The sequence below is a fragment of the Nothobranchius furzeri genome, chromosome 18 (assembly GCF_043380555.1).
Source record: "Nothobranchius furzeri strain GRZ-AD chromosome 18, NfurGRZ-RIMD1, whole genome shotgun sequence".
NCBI classification, from domain to species: domain Eukaryota; kingdom Metazoa; phylum Chordata; class Actinopteri; order Cyprinodontiformes; family Nothobranchiidae; genus Nothobranchius; species Nothobranchius furzeri.
In genome coordinates, this window is record NC_091758.1 from 7131436 (window position 1) to 7147786 (window position 16351).

Genomic DNA, 16351 nt, shown 5'->3' on the forward strand with positions numbered 1-16351 from the left:
TTCATGGGAGTATGTACGTGTGCATTAATATATGTATCAGCATCACTGAGACTGATTTCATTTTAGAAATTAAACAGCAGCAACAGATGAGTTTCTTTTATCCTTCTCATTCCATGATCCAATTCCTATTACTGACAAGGAGACATTTGGACTCACACACAATTATGCTCTATTATTTTCAGTGATGGGGCAAATGTTTATTTCTATTGTTTTCCTCTGTAAGTGTCAACAAAACAATCTGTGGTAAGTTTTATAGCAGGCGTGAACAAGTGCAACAGAAGTCTAACTAAAAACGATCCATTCCCACTCAAATGTTCACACGGTTTGTTGTAACCAAAGGGAGACCATTTACCCTCACAGACTTGTATGACTTGAGAAGGAATACAATAAAGAAGTGGTTCAAATTGTCGGTCCTGAAGGTGTTTGCTAAGATTAGAGAAACACAACATACCTGTCGGGTTCATTTAGTATCATGTGATCATTGTTAAACTAAATAACCGTCCATCTGTTGTGCTCATCCACCTAACCCAAACTCTGCAAACAAACATACATAGGAGAAACCGGACGCCAACTCAACACACGAACAATAGAACATAGAAAGGAGTGCGAGAAAGAAACAAGTCGAAAACACACGAGAGCAGCAAAAGAAGAAGCAGAAAGTACAATAAAGAAGACAGCCGTAACAGATCACTGCATAAGAGAAAACCATATAATGGACTGGGACAGCACACGGATCATAACCACCGAACAACAGAAATACAAAAGATGGATAAAAGAAGCTATCGAGATAAGGAGACGTGGATGTGGGACCATGAACAGGGACGATGGAGTTTACACGTTGGATCGTGCATGGGACTGCATCATCAGAGAGGGGAGAGCGGGCAGTAGAGGGCGACAACGTCCTCTGCTGCCCGCGGATAAATGGAGTAGGAAGTGATGCCACCATCAGCATCAGCTCTGAGGACGTTTGTAGCCGAGAACGAAATGTTAGCAAGGTAAAACAAACTTTTTTCTGATTTAAAAAAGAACCAACAATGCGGTTAGAAAAGCAACACAGCAAGAACTTACCAAAGAAGTTTTACCAAATATAAGCAAGTTCTAATTTAACTTTGTACATCCTTCCAATATTATGTTAATTTAGTCAAATCCAAAAATAACGGAGTGATCTCGTGCTTGGCCACAACCCTCCCAACGTGATCTGATGTTTTAATTTAAAGGTTATGAGTGGAGTTCTGAACCACCTGACCTTCATTTTCTATTCAAACTCTCTTCTTGTTGTCTTATGAGTCTGTTCCCAGTCTCCATCAATGCACACTTGTAAAGCAGGGCGTTTCTTCTTAACTGCGGACTGATCCCATTTGACTCCCAGTATTATTCACCATTAAGAATGCAATAATAGGATGTTTGATGGCACAAGGACTTTCCAGTTAAAACCCTAACCCAACAGCCTTACCCACATTCACTTCACCAGAATACAGTCATGGCGTTGTTAAAAACATCGAGAAGCAAAAATCAAAACATTTTTAGGTAATTATCAATACTAATAATACATTAAAAAAGTAACATTAATTTGTCTAACATGTCTCAGAGCTTTTATTCTGAAGCTTTTACAAGTTTTTATTCTGAAGAAACTGCTTCACCACTTTTAGAAACTAATCACTTTTATTTTGTTTCTGCCATAAAAATGATGTTTTTGCTCCTTAGTTTCTCTTGAAAGCCCCAAACCGCTCAGTACCCCCACTATTGTCCATCCGACCTCCAACACCATCCACCCAGTAGTTTCACTTCTCCCTATATGGTCACTTAGTTTTTACTATTACTGTTTTGTCCCTTGTGATGTTTCTATTCTCCATTTAGATGTACTCATTTAATCTTTTGTAGAATTAGAGTTGTAGGGTGTGATGGTGTGAGGCCGTTCCCTGCTTTTGACAGGAATGCAGGAAGCATCATTTGTTTTTGTGGCTTTCCACCACATTGCCAATCTCAGCAGCATATTAACAGGCCTATCAGGGATTGTGCTGGCATCTGCTGCTTTGACACAAATTGGGAATTAAGGGAAATTGATGCCTTGGCTCTGAACTATCCTTGCCCAGTGAATGACCACGTATCAGCATGCATGTGCACACACAGATACAAATGGTGAAGAAAACAAAACCGTTGTAAAGTAATCAATGAATGTTTTAGATTTTTGTCATTTCTTTGTTTCTAACGTCTGAAGATCAGATTATATGTGTTGACTTAGACTTACTGAATCCTGAGTTTGGGTTCAAACAGGAAGTACTTGAAAACAATTAAATACTTAGAGGCTTCCACTTTCACACTGTGGCATTTTTTTATATTTGCATAAGCACTGTCTTGTTCCAGGTGACACGCCCCTTTTGAAAGTTTCTTCAGGGAATTTCTAGTTTATAAGGAGACACTCATTAAGAGTAAATAGAACAAATAACATGCCTTGTTGCTAGGCAACAGTACGCCATGCATTCTGCCTTCTAAAGCGATACATCAGCAGTGACAAGCTTAGGTCATGTGACCACTGCTAGCTTGTAATCAAAGATGTACGTGCTCAGTGGTTATGTCATCAGCCTATTTGACATCATCACACTAAACTCTAGAGGAAATGCCACATTTAACCACAGACAGACGCAGATCAGAGCAATGGAAATGGATGTCTTTCAGGTTCACCGACCAGCAGGCCATGGTCCATCATCACGCTACAGAATAGATCGTTTTCACAGAGAAATCGCTTCAAAAGCTGTTTGAATGATGACGGTGAAAACTGTCTATATTTTATCAATTCAACACAACACACTCTTTCTGTGGCACAAAACCACAGAAAGAGTCTAATGAACACACACATAAACACGCACACACCTACTGAACTACATGTATACACACACACACATGTCTATTGAACACAGACATAAACACACACAAACACGCCTAAAGAACACGCACATATACACACACACATGTCTATTGAACACAGACATAAACACGCACACGCCTAAAGCCTGATTTATGCTTCTCCGTCTGCGTCAGTGTGGAGACATGCAACGCCATTATCCGTCCTTGCGTAGGGCTCCAGCAGGCACGCAAGTACGTACGGAGTCGAGCCCACTTTTTTAAACATCCGTCGAACGAAACGGATTACGCAAGCTTGTGATTGGTCAGGACACCGCTGTTTACAGCGCCGCCATTGCGCCCTCAAAAACATAAAGAGAGCCGAAGATAACTAGCGGCAGACACGGAGAAGCTTGAAGAATAACTCGCGAAAAAACTCTAAAAATATGAACGTTTAATCCCCCCGTGACTGGAGGAGTGAAAAGATGCGCAGCAAGCGTTTTATTTGTGGACGGAAATGACAGGAAACATGGGTTTAGAGGTGGGGAGCGCATGAAGAGGTGGGAGAATGAGAGACAAATATGTCCGTGTTAAAAGTCTCTTATATACACAAAAAACACAATATAAACACACTATCTTGGACCGATACATGACAGGATACCACAGAACAGCGCTACGCCCTCTGCTGTCCTGCCAGGGAATTGCTTTGCAACACTCCCCAGGAGACGGAGAAGTATGAGAGCAAAACGCTTCCGTCAATCCGTGCGTGGCTGTCCCTTGCGGAGCTGACGGAGAAGCATAAACCAGGCTTTAAGAACACACACATACACACACACACACGTCTAATGAACACACACGTAAACACACACACATCTAATGAACACACACATAATCACACGCGTATTAGATGTTTGTATAGATGCATTAAGTCCACCCCAGTGCAGCTGTGGCTACATGTAGCTAATCCTCACCAGTGTGTGAGTGTGTGAGGAGGACATATGTGTGGTAAAAATCCTTGAGGGCGGGGGTCAATCAATCAATCAATCAAACTTGATTTGTTTAGCACTTTTCATACAAAAGAAAATGCTGCTCAAAGTGCTTAATGACCCCATATAACCCAGTAATGAGTGAGTATCACAGCTCGGTAGTAGGTGAAACAAGATACTGAATTAGCAGCAAATCTACTGACACCTTGGAAAACACCAGCTTCACTTCCTAAGCATTGTTAGTCAAATTCAGCCGCCTTTTCACACTAAAATAATGGAGTTCAAAACATGGCTACCACAAAGGTTGCAACAATACAACAACTGTGGCCAGGATGAGAATCGGAACACATTGGCTGAGAACCACCAGAGACCCGCAGCTCACCCAGGCTTAGACACGACGATCAGGCTTAGGTGGAGAGGTGTTCCACCTGATGGCATAACATGTAGATTCAGGACCATGTTTAGGAGAAGATGCAACACCCCAGACCTAAAAACCATGCATGGGCCTCCCATGAACTCAGGGCCAGGCTAGCCTCTTCCAGGACCCTGGCTACTCCTGTGGCTGGGAGAAAGGCTCAAGGACAGTAGAAAGTGGCAGCTGTTCTTACGTGGACATGGGCAGTGATGTAAGCTCCTGTAGAGCTTCTGCAGAGCAGACTCGTTGTGTTTACATACACATAAATAAACTCAACAATTGCCTTAAATGGACTGATGTTGGTGTTGTTAAATGAAAGTAAATGCTTTAGTCTGGTTGAAGACGAACTGGTTCTAATCAAGCTGAAGTACCCAGATAATGTGGTTGCATCCCAACTTCCGCTGCATGTAAAAGGCTCAGTCGAGCTGCGACCGATGGGACACTCCACCTTCAGAATTGACGAGACACTGGAAGTGGTCTTCTGGTGGCATTGTCACCACAAAGTAACACGTGCAACACCATCAAACAGTACAGTACGTACCAAATAAGCTGCACTGATGTTGTTGTCCATCCCTTCAGCCATTGTGCGCATCCTGTTTCAACCCTCTGGAGGCAGGCGTTGCACCTACCTACCTACCTGGTAGCTCCACATGGGTATTTCATGAGTAGTTTTTAACTCAAAAGTACCCCTGAAGGACTTAGTTGTTTGTCCTTTTGTCAAAACTTATTTTGAGCCTGAGAGGGTTAACTTTGTCTGCTTCACTACCAGCATTTGCTTACTATTTGTGTTGCTATTGGCATGACCAGAAGAATACTGATATGAAAGGGTGCATGTCACCACCTAAGGTAGCAGCAGAGTGGAACACACTTCATTCAGTGATTCGGTTACATGTAAACTGGGATAAAGTCTCCCAGTTCATTGCCGCAGATGGACCTAATTGCTCATGTAAACGCAGTGACTGTCTCCTGACCAAGACAGAGCCTTGATTTGGCAAGTTTCAGCCTGGCCATGCAACAAAACCTACACAAAAAGCTATAGAACAAAGCTAAACCCTGTGAGAAGGTGACATGACATTAAGATGTCCAAAATTCCACATGTGAAGGTGTTGAAGTTAGGGCAGCTGTTTGTTAACGAGGGCAAAGAACTTGGCTCCTCTGAAAAATTAACAATTCTGTCCCACCTCGGGGGAGGGGGATGTCCAGGAGGGGGAGGACTCAACCTTACCTGGATGTCTCCTGTCTTAATTTCTGTAAGTTGTGCAAATGCAGGGATGGGAGTAGATATTCTGCTGGGGTGGGGCTGGGTTGGTGCTCTCGGACTCTGTGGGGTTCTGCAATGCTGCTGCTTTGGGTCCTGGCTAGACTGGCTAGATGGGCTGGGGTCTCCATGCCCTGGGTGGCATTTTGGGAACAGAGGTGCCTACTGGGGCCAGTGGGGGAGCTGGCTCCCTGGAGGCATTAGGCCAACCGGCCATTCCTCCTCATCTCCATACATTTTCCTCCTCCTGCTCCCTCAAATCATCACACAAACATGCACATAGGACCTTGAGGGGTGCGGGGTATGTGTCCCATTTCCTCATTTCTGTGACATTTCTCCTGGGACTTCCTGTGCATCTACACATCTTCGCCTACCCTTCCCCTTCCACATTTGGTGCTGAGTATGGTGCCTTGGTCTGCCTGAGTTTTTGCGGCTCCCGGGTCAGGGAGTTTAAGATTTTTGGCATCTGCCTGATTGATCCTGGTGGCTGCCTGATGGGGTCTGGGTCCCTGGGCTCTGCTGGGTCCCCAGCGGGGGTCGTCGGCCCTGGGTCCCAGGTCGCTGGGTTCCGGGCTCAGCCGGCTAGGGGGTGGGAGGCTGCGGGCGGGCCTGTGAGCTTGCCACTAATATCTCCCGGGATTCTGCCAACTGCTGGTTGTGACCCCCGGGGAAATCCTCTGTGCCTCCCAAGAGGGGGCTGGGGCTTTTCTGGTTACAGTCTCCCTGGGGTCCCTGTGCTCTGGGGCAGCTCCTGGATCTCTGGGATTTGGAGCTCCCTTCATCTCCCACACATCTTTGGGGGGCAGATCTGTGGCCCCTCACACTCTCTATTGGACGCTCCTATAGAAAAACCTTACATAAACAAGCACGTGTACACACACAGGTGCTCACATGGTGCTCTCATAAGTATGGACTTGGGCACATTCAATACAGGTCTTAAGGCTGTGGTGGGTACTAAATGCACTGTGATTTATTAGCGTGTGATTGTTCGGTTAAACAATATTGATTTTATATTCTCTCATCAGGTTGACACATTGATAGCTTGCTCTTGTTGTGTGTGTTTTCTCCTTCTGCACGTCTAGAAGCAGACTCTTGTTCATCATTGGTTGTTTATTTTTGTGGACCCCCCCCCCTTGGCTTTTCCTTTCTCTTTTATCTCTGTCTCTGTGTCTGGTCGGATTTCAAAAACATCCAAAAACAATAACAATAAAGTTTTAAGTATCAGGCGTGACATTAAAGCAGACGCTTTGATGCCAGACAGGACACGGGGAAAGAAAATAAGATTAAAATAATGAGGGCAGAGAACTTCATACTCCCTGTTTCATTAACTGGTTTTGAGGGTGTGAAAAGTTACCTTGTTTTTAAAGAAGAGGCAAGAGTTGGTGTGTGACGTTAAGCAGAGTACCAGATGTAGTTAGACTAATTGCTGTGTTTAGTTTTAAACAGCACTTTTAGTGCTGTTTAAAACACAGAAAAGTTTATTTTTTATTTTTTACCTTGCTTACAGTTTAGTTCACCGGCTGTAAACGTCCTCAGAGCTGACGCTGATGGCTGACTAAACTTCTCTGCATTGTTCAAGTTAAGCCCTTCAAGTGGACTCCTGGGGACTTGTGTTAAAAAGCGGGGGTCAAAGACTGTTTTGAACTAATTAGGGCATTGCAACTCTTTCTGTGCGGAGGGAAAAATAGCTCTGAGTTCAGCCACAGTAGGTACAGGTATCCCTACAGCATATTGTAGCACCACCACCATCTTGTGTGTGATCGCGCTCCTTCATGTGGTTGAGTATTGGTGGCCTCTTCAGTTGATCCCGGTCTTATTATTTGTTTTTTCTTACTTCTGTTGTTTATTTATTTTTGTCCAGAAAATTCTCTCAGAGCATTCAATGTCCTGCTCTTCTGGGCAAAGGCTACCATCCAATGAGAACACTGTTCTGGTGGACAGTCAAGGCGCTGCTGCTGCAACCCCCCGCTCGGCCTTGTCCCCACTAACTACTTCACTCCTGGAGCAGCTGGAGGCTCGGATCAAGGAGTTGAAGGCATGGCTGCGAGACACAGAACTACTCATCTTTAACTCCTGCCTCCGACAGGAGAAAGATGCCTCTGAGCAACTTCCAAGCTTCAAGGTAGGACAAGCAGGTCATGCGTGGCTTCATTACCGTTCTGACTGCTATAAAGATGTCAAATCTTTTTTTACCCTTACACTCAATGATGGTCTATCCATGTAGAACAGAAAGGCTCTGCCTGTTTAACCATTAGGCAGATCTGGCAAAACTCAGACCCCAAACTCGAGATACTTGAAGATGAATTAAATATTAAAATCTAAACCAAATAATTCCAGTTGTAGTGTTAAGGATTAGCTACTTATTTATGAAATGATTAATAAGATGTGATATTCCATATAAATATGAAATATCAATCTGATTGGTCTTTGAATTTAATATTCCTTTAGGTTCTTTGACTTATTCAGGGAACAAACACACTTCACATTATTCCAGACAGAGTCAAGTATATAGTCATAAAATGATTTTAATTCTATTTTCCTAAACTACATGCACATGTACATGACAGAGTATGAATGAACTGATGGTTGTGCAGATAACAGATGAGTGGAATGATGGATGGAAGCTAGATGTTTTAGCAAAACATGTCTTAAGTGTCTGAGAGAGCTTGTGGAGTCTGGGTTGTAAAATCAATTTGGCTGTATGGTTTGATAAGCTTGGGGGGGGGGGGGGGGGGGGCATTACTCCAGCCTGCAATATTACAGCAGTGAATGCACACCGCTGCCGTTCCTACACTGTCAATCTGAGGTGTGAAGCTTCACTTGTCTCCCAGTTTGATTACGATTATTGGGTCGACAATTCAAGTCGATTCGATATCTCGATGCATCACAATTATTTCACATGTATTTGTTTTCATCGATGAATAGAAGATGTCAGATAATTGCTTTTTTTCAAATCAAAAACAGTGTCTGACACAACCTGACATCCCCCAAAAGCTCTCCATTAACAACAGTCCTTAGGACAAAACATTTTAAACATTCAAGAAGATTTAACAAAGTAAAAAAATCTTTCGTCATTCAACACCACACCTCAGGCTGAGAAACCCACGCTTTACAAATACTCACAAAATCTGAAAAAATACTGAAAAGTTAACGGACACATCCAATTCTTGCCTTTAATTTAAATGATAAAATACATAATAGATTCATATATTACTTTTGATGTCCTTGAGCCTCTTTAGTCAAATATTTATGCCACAGTTCAAGAGTGTAAGAAATAACACCAAATTAAATGTTTGATTTAGTTTATTTTATTTGAACCCAAAGGTCACGTTTCTGAAACGTTGGAGACTGAACCAAGTTCTGTTTAATGCAGAAAATAATAAAACATTACAAATCCTAAACATCCAATAATATTTAAGATGTCTTATTGTTGCTGATAATAACACCAGCAGAACGCTGTGGGCTGGATTAGGATTAAATGACCCATCTGATGATCTCCATCGCTAACCAGCTAACCACTAAGCTGTCCTGTGGGACCCTCACCATGTAACCCTCATGTCCACGCTGTCTCTGGAGGAGCAGACAGGAAACAGGACCTCCTGTAACTTAAAATGAACCAAAGCTTCCTTCCAGTTTCTCTTTAAGCTGAATTTAACATCAATTTATTATCATGAAACAAAACAATAAAGTGGAACAAAAACTTCTAACTTCTACTTCTCTCTCTTTTTAACTTCTCCGTGTCCCAAAGTAAAAGAGAGGGATGATTACGCTGCAGCCACCGTCACTGACCCCGCTCCCTCCCCAAAACCGGATCTCCCGACATCACAAAACTCGGTCTGACTGAGCACTTCCAGGAGAAACAATAATGAAATTATGAAAATAATAATGCGTGTTTGGAGCAGCGTCCTCCAATCCTCTCTCTCTCTCTCTCTCTCTCTCTCTCTCTCTCTCTCTCTATTAGTCGCTGAGCGAGCGGAGCGTGCCGCGTGACAACCCGCTCAATCAACATAATTCACGGCCCAAATCCAACGGAACCGATTGGGCTGATTCGGCTCAGGTTCGGTCTCAGGTTACAACTCCAACGCTCAGCCCTGCAGTACCAAATAAAGGACCAACGTTTCCTACCCAGTAAATGTGGAGAACACTCATTATGACATATCTGGATGCTACGCTGCTGCCGCCATTAAAATAACAAAACTACATTCAACTATAAGTGATTATGGCTACTCTTGTATAATGCAGAATCATTTATGCCCGCATTTCGATGCATTGATTATTTGATTATTTGCCTTAGCTCCATCCTACACCTCCCTGTCGGCCGTTGGAGGTGGGGGCGGGTGGTGCGCGTGGGGTTTGGGGGCCACAAAGAGAGGGCTCGTGGGCCACGTCTGGCCTGCGGGTCACCTATTGTGTACCGCTGCTGTGAAATGTCCTTGTGTCTCTTGAAAGGCACTTTTACATAAAATGCATCATTAATATTATTAAATACTGATCTGGTGTAGATAATCAATCAATCAATCAATCATCAATCAATAATCAATCAATCAATCAAAGCTTTATTTATAAAGCAGCTTCCGCAACCCTATTGGGAACCCCAAGGCGCTGAACATGGTACAAGAGAAAGTTAAATATGGTGAATAAATCGAAAATAAAAGCAATTCAAATTACAAATTACCAAAAAAGGTAAAACATTCTAGTAGAAGACAAATGGGTAAAACAAGGGTTAGAGAGACCAATGAAAACAGGGAAATAAAATCAACATACAAGAGGGCCAAATTCAAACACATTCAGGGAACGCCAAGCTGAGGAGGTGTGTTTTTAGGCAACTCTTAAAGTCTGACAGAGATGGGGACAGCCTAACTGAGGGTGGCAACTGGTTCCAGAGTGACGGTGCTAGGACTGAGAAAGCCCGGTCCCCGCGAGTACGACACCTAGAACGAGGGACAACGAGCAGGCCTTGGTCAGAGGAGCGCAGAGCACGTGATGAGGAATGTCTGTTCAGGAGTGTGGCTAGATAGGGGGGAGCACCACCCTGGATGAAATTGTAAACAAAGACGAGGATTTTGAATTGTGAACGATAACAGACCGGAAGCCAGTTCAGGGAGGCCAGAACCGGACTGATGTGGTCCCGTTTCCTGGTCCCAGTCAGGAACCTGGCTGTGCTGTTCTGCACAACCTGTAGGCGACACAGTGATGACTGACACAGCCCTGCATAGAGAGAGTTGCAGTAGTCAAGCCTAGAAATTACAAAAGCATGGAGTACCCGCTCCAGGTGGGCTCTCGACAGCATATGCTTGATATTAGCAAGGCGTCTCAGGTGAAAGAAACTGGACCGGATCACAGAGTTGATGTGAGCATCAAATTTAAGTCCAGCATCAATTTTCACCCCCAGACTGGTCACAACTGGTTTTGAGTAGGGAGAAAGAGGGCCAAGATCAACATAACGATCCATATTCCTGCTGTTGGGGTGAAAAACAATGAGCTCTGTCTTTCCCTCATTCAGATGCAGATAGTTGGCCATTAGCCAAGACTTCACCTCGTTAAGACAGGACACAAAGGACTGGATAGAGTGACCTTTCTCCTGACACAGAGAGTAAAGCTGGCAATCGTCAGCATACAGATGGAATGATAGGCCATGTTTACAAAAGACTGACCCCAGAGGAAGCAGATAAATGGCAAACAAAAGAGGACCAAGGATCGATCCCTGCGGGACCCCCCAGCGGAGCCCCTCCCAAGAAGAAAAAACATCACCCAGTTTAGCGCTGAATGTCCTGTTGTGGAGATACGATCTAAACCAATCCAGAGCAGACCCTTTGATCCCAACCCATCGTTCCAAGCGATCGAGTAGAATCGCGTGGTCAACTGTGTCGAAGGCTGCCGTCAGGTCTAACAACAGGAGCACCACAGATGTACCCTGATCTAGTGATAGATAGATGTCATTTAGGACCCTCAGTAGAGCAGACTCTGTGCTATGGCCAGACCTGAACCCTGATGGGAAAACCTCAAACAGATCAGAGTCAGCTAAATGTGAGACCAGCTGCTGATAAACGACTTTCTCAAGCAGTTTAGATGTAAAGGGCAGGGTAGAGATAGGCCTGTAATTTTCTATCACAGAGACATCAGCATCAGGTTTCTTCAGAGTCGGCCGAATAACTGTTGCTTTCAAAGCAGCTGGGACCACGCTTGTGCTGAGGCTCCCACTGATAATCTGACCAAGTGAAGGGCCAAGGCACGGAAAGGCAGCCTTCCAGAGACGAGGCGGCAGAACGTCAAGTGGAGAGCCAGATGGCTTCTGCCTTGCAACTAGCTTACTCAGCTCAGAGTATGAAACTGTATGGAGGGAGCTCAGGGTGGGTGGTAATGGATGAACTGGAACAGGGTCAACAGAGTTACCAGAAATAGCTGCTCTAATGTCTGACACTTTATGAACAAAGAATCTGTGAAAATCTTCAGAGTTTCCAGCAGCTGTAGGAGACATGGTGCTAGGCTCCTGATACACCAGAACTGAGTTTAGCGTTTTGAAGAGAATCTTAGGATTATTGGAGTTTGTCTCAATGATGTCTGCAAAATAGGCCATTCTGGCGGCCCTCACTGCATCCTGATAAGCAACCAGAGATGCTCTGAACAACTCACGTGAGACCTGTAGGCCATCCTTTTTCCACTTTCTCTCAGAGGATCTACACGCCCGCCTGCAAGCCCGTGTGACATCAGAGAGCCAAGGCTCCCTCCTAGGCCGAGACTTGCAAAGCTTGAGAGGGGCAACCACGTCCAGGACCTGATTACAAAGTACATCAAAGTGTTGTGAATAGTGTTCAGTGTTAGATGGATCTGGGTTAAAGGTCTCTAACCTTACAGACATACAGTCCACAAACTTTGCAACAGTTTCTGCATCCAGGGCTCTGAACCTAGTAGCTGGAGCTTCACACACAGGGACAGGACATGGCAACGTAACATCACAGAGTATAGGAGAGTGGTCAGAGAACACAGGAGGCAAAGTCACAAAGTTCATGACAGGGAGACCAAGAGAGAGAACCAGGTCCAGGGTGTGACCCCTGGCACGAGTTGGGGATGATACCCATTGAGTTAGATTAAATGACTCTAGCAAATTCAAAAAACCTTTAGCAAGCACATTGTCAGGACAGCAGATATGGATGTTAAAATCACCAAAAAATAGGACATAGTCATATTTTAGGATGCAGTCTGCCACAAGATCACAGAAATCATTAAGGAAGTTAGAGTCAGTCTTTGGAGGCCGATAAATCAGCACGAAGAGCAGGCGGGGGGGAGATGCACAGTTCAAATAAGCACAGTTCAAAGTAAGAAAATGACATGGTGGGTGTAAGCTGTTTACAAGGAAAGCTGGATTCAAAAGCAACAACCAGCCCTCCACCTCTGCCCCGTGATCTGGGGATATTAAAACAGGAGCAGCCAGGTGGTACCAGCTCCAGCAGGGCGCTTGAGTCACCAAACGGGATCCATGACTCACAGTTGCACAGAAAACTCAAGTCATGCTGAATAAAAAAATCTTGAAGAATAAAAGTTTTGTTCAGCACAAACTTGGCATTGACCAGACCAAACCGGGTCTGCGGCGGGGCTGCGTCTCCTTTAACTCTGAGCCCGTAACCGAGCGCAGATTCTCCCAGCAAACCCCAGTCTGGCGAGATCCCCGAGCCGATTGGCCGTGGCGCGGTGCCAGCTCACCCTCAGAGCCGGCCTGGTTCACTAGGCAGGGCGCAGAGTAATCCATAAGACATCTCGGAACCACCGGGTCAGAAGCTGGGCCGAATTGGACCAGACGCTTCTTCAGGGATCCAGGCAGTCCAGCCCGACGTCTCACGCGCCGTCTACCTCTCTTTCCCAGTCTTCTCTGATGCTTCCTTCTCAAGCTGGGGCGGACAGAGGGCCGACACATCCCGGCTTGGGGGGAGAGAGCACACGGGCAGTCCAACCAGCAACGCCATCCGTGAGGCTCCCAGCGCGCAGCACCCACTACATCATTGGGAGTACGAAGCCTCAGCAGCGCAGCTCGATCATAAGTCACCAGAGAAGCCACATCATTCAAAAAAGTCATCAGAGACAACAAAAATACATAAAAGCCAATAAAACACCAATAAAAGCCAATAAAACGCAAGGTTCCATTGCATACGGAGGACGAGCAGCTTGCTGCGTGTACCCGCGCGAGCGCCATCTCAACTCCACTTTACTTTACTTTTCTTTCTTTTCTATTGACACATCATTGATTTATGCAAACATTTTTCAGACACTTTGTGATTTAACAAGAGATGATTGTATGACACTTATGCAATTATCAAGTTTTAAAAAGTCATTCATGATTCAAGCAAGATGAACTTTATTCACATTGAGGAGGTCTCATCTTCTGCATGAGACCTTGAGCAAAGATATTATGGCTTCCTTATTTGGTCACAAGGTCTTGTGCAGTGCTCTCTTGTTTGGAGGCCAGACAGATGGAGTGTTTGTGTCTGCAAATTAAAAAGTTAATTTCTGGACATTTTAAGGAAAAGTTGACCTTTGGGTATGCTACACAACATTCATTAAGAAATGTTTCAAACTCAAGATGGTGAAGACATTTAGTCTACTTAACTAGAATTTATTTGTTAATATAAAACGTGGAAATGAAATTCATTAAGTCAAGTTTTTACTGCATAATAGATGTTTAATTCCTGTTCACAACAGTTAACGCTCTGGCATTCAGAATAATAAACTGTTTACAATATCCCACATCTATTCCTATTTTAATGTAGCTTTTTTTTCTTTGCTTTTACTTGAAAAGTGCTTTAAGGGTTGTTTGTAGAAGGCAGGGCAGGTCAGGCGGTCCTTTTGCCCAACCATGCTTTTGTAATATCTGTAGAATGTGGCTTAACTTCTGCAGGGCATGTGTTTAGTATCGTTGGTGTACATAGTAACTGTTGGCTGTTAAATAACTCACATAATTGATGCTAGTGTTGCTTTAAAGCTGATTATGGGTCTGACTGTTGCTAGGGTAGCAGAAAAAATACTAAAATGAAAAACACGTTCAAAGGACCCTATTTGAGGAGAAATACATAATGTTGGCACAATACATGCTGGAATGAATGTGTATGTACACGTTCTAGTTCCACTACACTCCTTTACATACTGGTATTACCTAAGTAAAAGCTGTACTATCTATCCATCCATCCATTTTCCTCAATTCATGTGGGTTAGGGTCATGGGGCAGCAGCCTAAGCAGAGAAGCCCAGACTTCCCTCTCCCCAGCTCCTCCGGGGGAATCCCAAGGTGTTCCCTGGCCAGCTGAGGAACATCGTCTCTCCAGCATTTCCTTCCTTGAGCTTTCCTCCCAGTTGGATGTGGGAGAAGACAACATAAGCAGACGCTTGAACCACCTCAGTTGGCTGTAACCCCGGGTTTCCACCGGAGCCGTCAGCAGCACGTTACTGCAGCAGCACGTCTTGCTCGCGTAAGCTGCTGCTTGGCCCTTCCCACGAGACGTGAAGCAGCAGGGGAGCAGCTGTCACCGACCGAGCACAAAGTCACACGAGTGACTTCGTCAGTAAACACAACAACAAGCAGGAGAAAACTACAACATGGTTTGTGTTTTATGTTCTGTCCGTTTTATAATCGCCAATACGGACCTGAAAAACAAAGGAGACCGCTAGCTAGGTGATAACTTCTCACAGGGCCGCTCAGTTAGTAACTTTTTTTAAAAGTAAAGCAACCGGAAGGAAGTACGTTCTTTATTCTGAAAATCTCGGTAGCTTCGCTCCATTTCCGCGTCCAATTTCCTGTCTTTCCTTCCCCAAAAATGTCAAACTTGACCCGTTTCAGAGGCGTCCCGCGTAGAAAATAGAACCGGCGCGTAAAGGCCGCGACATGCTGCTCCTGAGACGCGGCCGACTCGCGCTGCTGACGGCTTCAGTGGAAAAGGTTCTGTTGACCACAGCGGTTCCTATCAGCAGCTATGACGTGCTGCTGACGGCTCCCGTGGAAAGCTGGGGTTAGAGAGAGTCCAGACACCCTGCCGAGAAAACTCATTTCAGCCGCTTGTATCAGTGATCTCGTTCTTTCGGTCACTACCCAAAGCTCGTGGCCATAGATGAGGGTAGGAACGTAGATCGACCGGTAAATCCAGAGCTTTGCCTTCTGACTCAGCTCTCTCTTCACCACGACAGATCGGTACAACGCCCGCATCACTGCAGACACGGCACCAATCCACATGTTGATCTAAAGTTCCATCTTTCCCTCACTCGTGAACAAGACCCAGAGACACTTAAACTCCTCCACTTGGGGCAGGACCTCATCCCCGATCTGGAGAAGACATTCTACCCTTTTCTGAATCAAGACCATGGTCTCGGACTTAGAGGAGCTGATTCTCATCCCAGCGGCTTCACACTCGGCTGCAAACCGCTCCAGTGGGTGCCAGAGGTCGTTCTGTTTCCCTAAATACTCGGCACCAGTTTGTGCCCTCTGCTTATACCAGAGAGGAACTACCGCCATCGCAGCAGCTGAACAGTCATGTTTCAGTAAACTCACCATCAGCCTGCTACATTCAGCTCCCTTTTTCATGTTCACTTTATAGTTTAACCAACACCTGGTACTGACTTGAATATCTCATTCAAAAAATGGTGTGTGACCCCACAGCAACTTCTGGTTTCAAAAATAACTTTATACTGTGTTCTGTTGGTGTTACGGATGTGTGTTCACATGAAGTTACACCAAAGTTGTCCTCGCTAGCTTTTGCTATCAAGTGACATCCAATCAGTGCATAAAATTTTGAAAAACAACATACTTACTGTGGCACGCATGTCTCTGAGTTGTTGCTAAGTATAGTAATGCATCATCTTAATGAGATCA

The 16351-nt window shown here is 44.7% G+C and overlaps 1 protein-coding gene across 1 annotated transcript in view; it reads left to right on the plus strand.

Moving 5' to 3' along the window:
- The window catches only part of akap6 (A kinase (PRKA) anchor protein 6), a 348892-nt gene that overhangs the window by 284966 nt on the left and 47575 nt on the right, over nt 1-16351 (plus strand). The window contains exon 17 of the mRNA XM_054734609.2: nt 7362-7622. Coding sequence (XP_054590584.2) covers nt 7362-7622 — 261 coding nt within the window. The remainder of the gene's footprint in view (nt 1-7361; nt 7623-16351) is intronic.